At 33.3% G+C, this 9267-nt stretch overlaps 1 protein-coding gene across 5 annotated transcripts in view; it reads right to left on the bottom strand.

Moving 5' to 3' along the window:
- LOC110092638 (probable LRR receptor-like serine/threonine-protein kinase At1g06840) overlaps positions 1–8938 on the bottom strand; it is a 93202-nt gene extending 84264 nt beyond the window's left edge. For 2 of the 5 annotated variants that reach the window (XM_028694270.1, XM_020817279.2), the window contains exons 1-2: positions 8614–8937; positions 7637–7796 (exon numbers count right to left, since the gene is read on the bottom strand). Coding sequence is in view for 3 of the 5 variants with exons in the window: in XM_020817279.2 (XP_020672938.2) it covers positions 7637–7736 (100 nt within the window). In the remaining 2 variants the exon portion in view is untranslated. Of the gene's footprint in view, positions 1–7636; positions 7797–8172; positions 8446–8613 lie in introns of those variants that run through there. The other 3 variants (XM_028694268.1, XM_020817280.2, XM_028694269.1) reach the window with 3 other exon arrangements.
- Positions 8939–9267: the final 329 nt, after the last annotated feature.

Here is a 9267-nt window from a genome sequence, read left to right on the forward strand (position 1 = left end):
AATAATGGTGGCTACTGCGCAACACATGTAACCGATGATGAGGTTTGTGAGTTTATGTTATTAGAATCAAGAATTGATACTGTCGTTGTTTACGTTGAGGCAGAACAAATCAATCATTGTGACGTTCCTGGTCCGTCAACGGAGATACATATGTAAGTATTTAGAACTTCATTATATGATGTTGTAGTGATTAAATTCTTTATTTAAAAATTAAGCATAATTAAATCTTTTTGAAGTAGTCCTAACACGTGGTAAGGCGGAGGAGTAAATACGATTGAAATGCAAAACAACTTTCATGGCCAACTGAGTTTTTTAGAGACCAAATTTCGTGCAGCAATATCTGCTTTCACGTACCAATGTGACCGATCGTCCACGTTGGTTTAGACCACGTAGTAATATATATAAAGAAAACCTAGTCTCTTCCTCATTCATGCCTCAATGAGAGCAAAACGAAAATGTTTCGTTACACGGAGATGATATGGATAACAACGATGTAGATTCATACAAAACTATGGATAGTGGTAGTACTGATTCAGGGGATAGTTGTAGTCAACCTGAAACTGAAATACTCACAACAAATATACAATTGTACGAATGATGAAAATATTGGTGTTGAGTTCATTGAAGATCATGCAAGATGAAATGTTGCTGGATTAGAATCGATGGATGAAAATAATAATTTCAAAGAAACCATTCAAACAACCGAAGAATGGGATGGTAATGATCAATATGATCCTCCTATCATTAATATTGTTAGCTCAACAGAAGCAAACATTCTATCGGAAGTGTATGAAGGTCAAATCTTTCATAACAAAGAAGACTTACAGGCTGCAATTAATGGTTGATCAATTTCATAAAATGTTAAGTACATAAATTCGACTTCCAATAAAAGTCGTCTCACAATTTTATGTACTCAACATAATAATGTGCATAGGCCATGCTATTGGCGATTACGTGTATCACGAAGTAAAAGATTATGTGGCCTTTGGAAAGTATCATCTGCGGGTCCGCCACATACTTGCACTCAACTTATTATACTTGGTGGGCATCACAATTGCACCTCAAAATTTATATGTAGGCATATCATGCCCTTTATAAAACAACAACTCGACATAAAACCGAAGGAGATAATTGCAAGAATGGAGTCAAAGTTTCAAATGAAGATTTCGTACATGAAAACATGGGATGCACGGAGAAAAGCCATCTTCAATAATAATGAAAAACAAATTACATTGACATCATAAGCAACTTTAATCTAAGCCACATCTCATTGAAATCATGAGTATACATGATAATGTTAGGGTTTGTTCATCAATTTCCGTGTGCGAGCTTGTAGTTGGGTTTGCGCACGCAACAACCAAATCTTTGATGAAACCAAAGCTGTACGCATTGCCAATCCGAGGCACCAAGAAACTGTTTCCTCTTTTTTCCCAATTTTTGTAGAGGATACAGTGACTTATGTCAGCAGTTGGATTAGCCACAATTACTTTAACATATCCATCTTTGCGCCTTCTTGTCTCATTGTATTTTTCCTTCATAAAATTAATTAGAGTTATATGCCCTAACAGTAGCGTACCCTTACTTTGCACATATTGCCATCCTCATTTGTTCAAACAATATTCATCCGTGTAAGAGCGGATTGTCATAGCTAGATTGTGTCTCTCCCATAAGATGCAATCTTCTTTATCAGACCAAGAATGTATACAACATCGATATAACTCATTTGATGTGTTAAAAAGTCCTTCAATCTAGTACTTCCCTCCGAGATTAACGTTTAAAAAGGTATTTTTTGGTTCGAGTTCATTGCACTTGATTATGAAAAACGCAAAATATAGCTGCTGCACGTAACAGTCAATATGTGAAGAGCATTAGTTAAATTATGACATAATAATTAATAGATAAATAACAGTTTGGTGAAACTGAGAGCAGCTTTAATGAGTTCTGAATTAAACAACACATCTAACAAATTTGATATTTCAAACATCAACACATCTTACAACTTTGAGCTTTGAAATAGTCTCACAAGCTTAACACATCACGAGCTGGAGCAATCGACATTGTATATGTTATGGATCATATTCCCTTTGTCGCCGATCAAAATCAGTATGCCGCGATCTATCGACCGTATCTTTAATTCAAGAAGAAAATTAAAAGAGTTCTCTAAGTGTAAAATTCAGAAGTAACCCATATTAATATAATAAAAAAAGAGATTATCTTTAATACCTCGACGATGCCAGATTATATTGACACGTTGTCCTATTATGACCATTTCTCTTACAATGTCCACACCGTTTATTTGAGGTTGATTGTGCCTCATCTATTGTATTATGAAATCTAGTTATCCTTGGTCTACCTGCACGTCTCCTAAAAGCTGGTGCAAGTAATGGTATGATTCATGCTACTTTGTTAAAATTTGGCCAAAAATCGTTAGGGGAGACAATATGGAAAAGCCCGGAGTATGTTTCCTTATATGAGTTTAGTGTGAAGTATTGAGACACAAAAGCATTGTGATTCCATCGCTTATATCCTGCGACCACAATCACATGAACACAAGGCAGATGATGTAATTATGGTTTGTTACATGTGCAAGCACACTTTTCAGGTGAAAGGACTTCAACTTTATGTGTTTTGCACGTCGTATCCACAATTTCAAATTCGCCTCTATTAATGATAATTGGTTCAGGGCAGCATAGTGCTTTGCGTTCAGTTCTTTGTAACATACCCATTGTACGAAGAACAAATTCAGATTCTGCAGTCATCATCCACTTCTCAACTTCTGTAGAACACCTCATAAATAAAGAAACGAGATTATAGTATATGGATATTATTAGACCTTGAATCGGAAGTCCACAAGCACGTTTAAGAACTCCGTTAAAACATTCCGATGCGTTTGTTGTCATGATGCTATATCGACATCCATTGTCAAATAATAATGACCACTTACTAACATCACGCTGTATTAACCAATCATATGCTTCTTGCTTTGCATTTTTTATATGCTCCATCATACGAGTGAAGTTCGCACTGTCTTCTGTATAACCAGCTAAATACATATTATTGCAAAGGCCTTCAACATCAACAATACCTTGGCGATGTAAAATTTTTTTGAAGTTTTCACGCAAGTGACGAAGGCAGTGTCTATGGACAGCTTGCAGAAATATTTCTCGGCACCCTCTCATAAGTGTTGGATGCTTATCTGAGATTATGCATAAATTTTGACGTTCTTTACTACTTCAACCAAATCATGTAGGTTACGAAGGAAACAAACCCATGAATCATTGCTCTCTGATTCAACTATTGCAAAAGCCAACAGGAACAATCCACCATTCGCGTCAATTCCAACAGCAGCAAGAATGGTCCCATGATATTTTCCTAGCAAAAAGGTTCCGTCAAGGCTAAGGACAGGCCGACAATGTTGCCACCCATAAATTGATGGGCCAAACGCCCAAAATAAAGTCTTGAATCGTGAACCTCCAACCAATTCAACATTGTATACTATACCTGGTTGGGACAAACGTATCACTTCCATATAACGTAGGAGAGAACGATATGAATCCTCATATGAACCAAATATTGCTTCTATGGCTTTTCTCTATGCATCCCATACATTAATGTATGAAATCTTCATTTGAAACTTTGACTCCATTCTTGCAATTATCTCCTTCAGTTTCATGTCGAGTTGTTGTTTTATAATGGGCATGATATGCCTACATATAAATTTTGAGGCGCAATTGTGATGCCCACCAAGTATAACAGGTTGAGTGCAAGTATGTGGCGGACCCGCAGATGATACTTTCCAAAGACCATATAATCTTTTACTTCGTGATGCATGTAATCGCCAATAGCATGGCATATGCATATTATTATGTTGAGTACATAAAATTGTGAGACGACTTTTATTGGAAGTCGAATTTATGTACTGAACATTTTGTGAAATTGACCAACCATTAATTGCAGCCTGTAATTCTTCTTTGTTATGAAAGATTTGACTTTCATACACTTCTAATGGAATGTTTGCTTCTGTTGAGCTAACAATATTAATGATAGGAGGATCACATTAATCATTACCATCCCATTCTTCGGTTGTTTGAATGGTTTCTTTGAAATTATTATTTGCATCCATCGATTCTAATCCAGCAACGTCTCGTCCTGCATGATCTTCAATGAACTCAACACCAATATTTTCATCATTCGTACAATTGTACATTTGTTCATGTATTTTCAGTTTCAGGTTGACTACAACTATCCCCTGAATCAGTACTACCACTATCCATAATTTTGTATGAATCTACGTTGTTGTTATCCATATCATCTCCGTGTAATGAAATATTTCGTTTTGCTCTGATTGAGGCATGAATGAGGAAGAGACTAAGTTTTCTTCACATATATTACTACATGGTCTAAACCAACATGGACGATCGGTCACATTGGTACGTGAAGGCAGATGTTGCGCCACAAAATTTGGTCGCTCTGACAAACTCAGTTGGCCATGGAAGTTATTTTGCATTTCAATCGTATTTACTCCTCCGCCATACCACGTGTTAGGAATACTTCAAAAAGATTTAATTATGCTTAATTTTTAAATAAGGAATTTAATCACTAGAGCATCATATAATGAAGTTCTAAATACTTACATATGTATCTCCGTTGATAGACCAGGAACGTCACAATGATTGATTTGTTCTGCCTCAACGTAAACAACGACAGGATCAATTCTTGCTTCTAATAACATAAACTCACAAACCTCATCATCAGTTACATGTGTTGCGCAGTAGCCACCATTATTCCGAAGTCGACATGTTAAGTTGACAGTATTTGTTGCAGAATTAATCCTAAGCGCACTCACAATTCTGTCTTTTAGCATTGTAAGAGAAATATCATGATCAATAATGATTAGCCAATTTTGTCCACCAATATATGTCGCTGTGAACTCATCCCCGATACGAAGCTCACCACCAAAAAATAATACTAAGCGTGACATTCTGTCCTAAATAACACAAATTTGAGGGTCAATTCCAAGAATGTCATATTTCGCTAAAGTTTTTTACTTAACATACTACTCATAATGTAATGAGAGTAAACGCATTTTAAAGAGTAACAATGTACTTACGGCTCTATTCCTACCGATGAAGTAAAACTAATAAATTGTTGAATTCAATCGCAATAATGTATTCAGTTCATAGCATGAAACTTATATCACTTTATTTTTTGGTCTAACATATCCACCATATACTGCAACGTCTTGCATAGTTTGGGTAGTAACTAATGCATCAATAGATTTTGTTTGTTCTATTAAAATTAATTTAACAAATTTAATATATTCATATGTGGAAATTGAATTAAAATACATGCTTTAGTTCTTTTTTAAGATATGTAGGAATTTTAAGAATGTACACCTAAGCATTAAACATAACTTTAATTCCACATTCAAAAGATGAGTAAATATTCTTTTAATCCTCACGCGTAAATTGAATATTTCTTATATTTTTTTATTATGAAAATAAAAATATAAATTTACCTTCATGACTAAAAAATAGGTAAACATTTTCTCTCCTTAAGAATGATTCTAATATTCTTGATATAGTTTTAGTATGAAAGTCAATTCAGTAATTTTGTTTCATGATTGAAATGATAGTTGAATATTCCTTTTATTCATTATGGATGAATAATAAATTTTTAATGTACTTTTGATTTTAAAAATAATTCAAAATTTCATGATTAAAACATAGGTAAATTTTATTTATTCTCCTTAGGGGTGAGCTTAATACTTCTTATTATGTATTTAAACTTAAAAATAAATTGAGGTTTTCTCTTCTCAATTTGATAGTTAAAATTTAGTCTAAGGTACTAGATTGAAGGATTTAGGTTAATCTACTATTTATATACTTCTTATTATGTATTTAAACTTAAAAATAAATTGAGGTTTCCTCTTCCCAAAATGATAGTTAAATTTAAGTCTAACGTACTAGATTGAAGGATTCAGTTCAATCAAATTTAATTTAATAAATTTTTTTGCACTTCTAGTAATTCTTCTAAAAGGATTTTAATATTTAATAAATAAAATATAATTACATATCAGATGACAAATTTTATTTGTAAACATAAATAAGTTTATATAATTTTATTTTAAAAAAAATTTGTCGGATAAAAATTTAATTCTAACAATTATTTAATTCTAACAAATTTAATTCTAACAATTATAACGTTTAAATATTTTAAATATAATTCTAATTATTTAACTTAAAAAAATTTTGCAAAAAAATATTCTCATCATCATTATAGGGCTATAAAATTTTAAATGACAAGCAAATAAATCTTGTGAGGAGAATGTTGGTTTCCATATTAAAAGCAATTTTTTAAATTCGTCATAGATTCTTATATACTTGCATGAAATTATTTGTGTTATTTCTTAAGGATCATGTCAAATATAAAATGTGGACTTTTATTAAAGAATCATATATGGATTAAATTTAAGGAGCTATAATCAATCTCTAAAATACAAACTAAGCATTGTTACAATTTCACCATCCGTACTCAAAAAAGACTCTTACACGAGATGTCAATAATTTCAGCAGACTCTTACACCAACCAACTGACTAAGATGCCTCTCAAGACTAGTAAAATAACAGTTGGGTGCCTCTCTTTAGGAACAAAATTATTGAAATAACTACCTTTGATCAGTTCTGTAAACCATAAGAAATGTCTAAAAGGCTTATGTCGTTATGAAATAACTTTTGTTTAGGCTACTATTAAAATTAATATGTGGTGAATTTGACGGTGTACGAAATAATTTTTTTTTAAAAATGTTACATAGTTATAGATCTTTGAAAAATAAACTACAAGCAAAACTCCACAAAACATTGATATATTTATTTCTACATACCATATCAAACAACAAAATGTTCTAAAAAAAATTATAATACACCAATTTTATTTTAAATAAAATAAACAATTGCTAAAAAAAAATATACAACTCACTGCTAAAATAATAACTAACAATATTGCAACAAAAAAATATATCTCACAAAACTAAGGCAAGCCAAAACTACTACATAATACAAAAACTTTTTTTAAATAAATGACCACAAAATTTACATCTTCACCAAAACAACTTTAACAGAAAATAAAATGAAAAAAAAAAGACATAACTCACCTCTCTCTCGGATGAACACAGCAGCAGCAGCAAACGAAGAAAAGGAACTTAAGAGACTTGTGATTTCCGTTCAGCTGTGCTGCTCGCGTATTTATAAAGAAAATTTGCATGGCATCTTCACAACTCCCTCAACGTCCAACCATCAGCAATTATTTGCGTCTTCATTTCCGCACCGGTCCGCGGAATTCGCGGATCTGGTTTCCGCTGAACTCCAAAAACATCAATCAACTGACAGTCACCGAAGCAAAGACGGGAAGAATGCGCCGATTAGGTTGGCGCATTCTTCAGAATGCGCGGAACAAAACAACGCATTCTCATTACGCTATTTGGTTTAGCGAATTAGCTCTTATTTAAATTATTTCAGTGGTCTTCTTTTTCCACGAAAATTCACTTGAATCATGCTGCTTCCGAAAATTTCGCCTATATAATCAAGGACATCTATGTCAAAAGGCACAGATTGTATTGATACTTTCAGCAACATACCTTCCATTGGGTCAGTAACTTGTGCCACAGCAGCCCACAGAAAGTAGCAAAATGACACGGCCAAGAAAGCCATGAAAACAGTAAAATTTGACTTAGGCATCTTGCAACAGAGGCTTGAATTGAAGCAAGCGTGAACAGCTACTTATATTCGCATCAGAATCTGCTTCACCCAAAGCAAAACAAGAGATTAAAATCATAAGATTCTATTGAGAAAATTCTTAATCAAGACAGGAAATATTGATATGCTGGCGTAGAAGAAAAAGAAGAAAACTAAAAAGGTCGCATCAGGAAAAGGGTTAAAATATATAGATACATTAAATGTATGATAGCGAAAAACTCAAAACTCCAATGAAGAAAGGTTTTATTATTCAGCATGCAATCAAACCTCTGATCAAAAAACCAATCTTTAAAACCTCACTAAAAATTACAGAAACAGAAGAGTAAAAATTCACCGAAAAAATATGAATAAGATCAAGAACCAAAATTTCGAATGAAGAAACTCAAGCATCAAAGTCAAACAATCAGCAATCGAGTACCTCTAACATAAGTTTAACAGACATGGAATTCAATAACAAACAGCCGTAAGATAGCCAATTAGAAAGAATGGCTTGAATTAGTCTCTGAGAGTACACGGCAAGCTTTGTCTTGTTCCATAGGATGCAGTAATCCTACTCATTTGGTTCCTGTATGAGTAGATTTGATCTCATCTTCAATAAATCAAAACGTTTGGCATTTTGACTTAAATAGCTTTGTAGGTCAACTGAATCACACGCAGCCACAGAAAAATAAAAAGATAAAATAACGGACAAGAATCAAATCAAAAATAAAACAGTATAAATCACTATTCAATAAAAAAAACTTAAGTCCACGGCATCTAAATCAGCTAAAACTATTTTAAAATGTTTGATTTCGTTCATATAAAGCGAGAAACTCCCCTAAAATTCAAGAGAAATATATCAATATGGAACCAGACGTACCGTCGGAGCTCAGGGGAATTCAGGGCTTGTGTAGCCGAGCTACGAAGGGCTCAAAGTGAGTAAGATATTTATGGTCAAGAAGAGATTTTTCTTTCATAAAATAGTCGTCATTCTAAATCTAATTGCCTGGCCGGCGGGTAAGCTCGACCCAGTGGAAGACGCCGTGGAGAAGATTCCTTATTCAGGTCTGTAGGATAAGAAAAAACAGTAAATATTGGAAAGAACGGGAGCGGCGAGGAGGAGATTAACATTGGAATGAAGCCCCAGGCTGACGCTTCTAACGGCTATCTGGACAAAAGACTTCTGAACTCTAACGTCGTAGCCAGCGCTGGCAGTGTCAGTAATTTTATTTTTTTGGATGATGCGACGAGTACTTAAATGTCATTTTAATTGATGGGAATTAGTATTTAAAAATGTCATTTTAATTCATGACGTGAAGAAATAATCTTCAGAAATTATTGGCTGGCGATGCTAATCACCCGTTCTCTTAAAACACTAAGGAAAATTTTTAGGACATCACGGGCTAGAATTCAACATTTTAGTATTATATAAAAATTGACATCAATATTTTATATGAAAATTTTGAAAATAATTGATTTGATATATTGTAATGATTTCACTAGTAGTATACCTTATATGTTACAAATGAAAAAT

Source organism: Dendrobium catenatum, unplaced genomic scaffold, assembly GCF_001605985.2.
Source record: "Dendrobium catenatum unplaced genomic scaffold, ASM160598v2 fragScaff_scaffold_432, whole genome shotgun sequence".
Lineage (NCBI taxonomy): Eukaryota > Viridiplantae > Streptophyta > Magnoliopsida > Asparagales > Orchidaceae > Dendrobium > Dendrobium catenatum.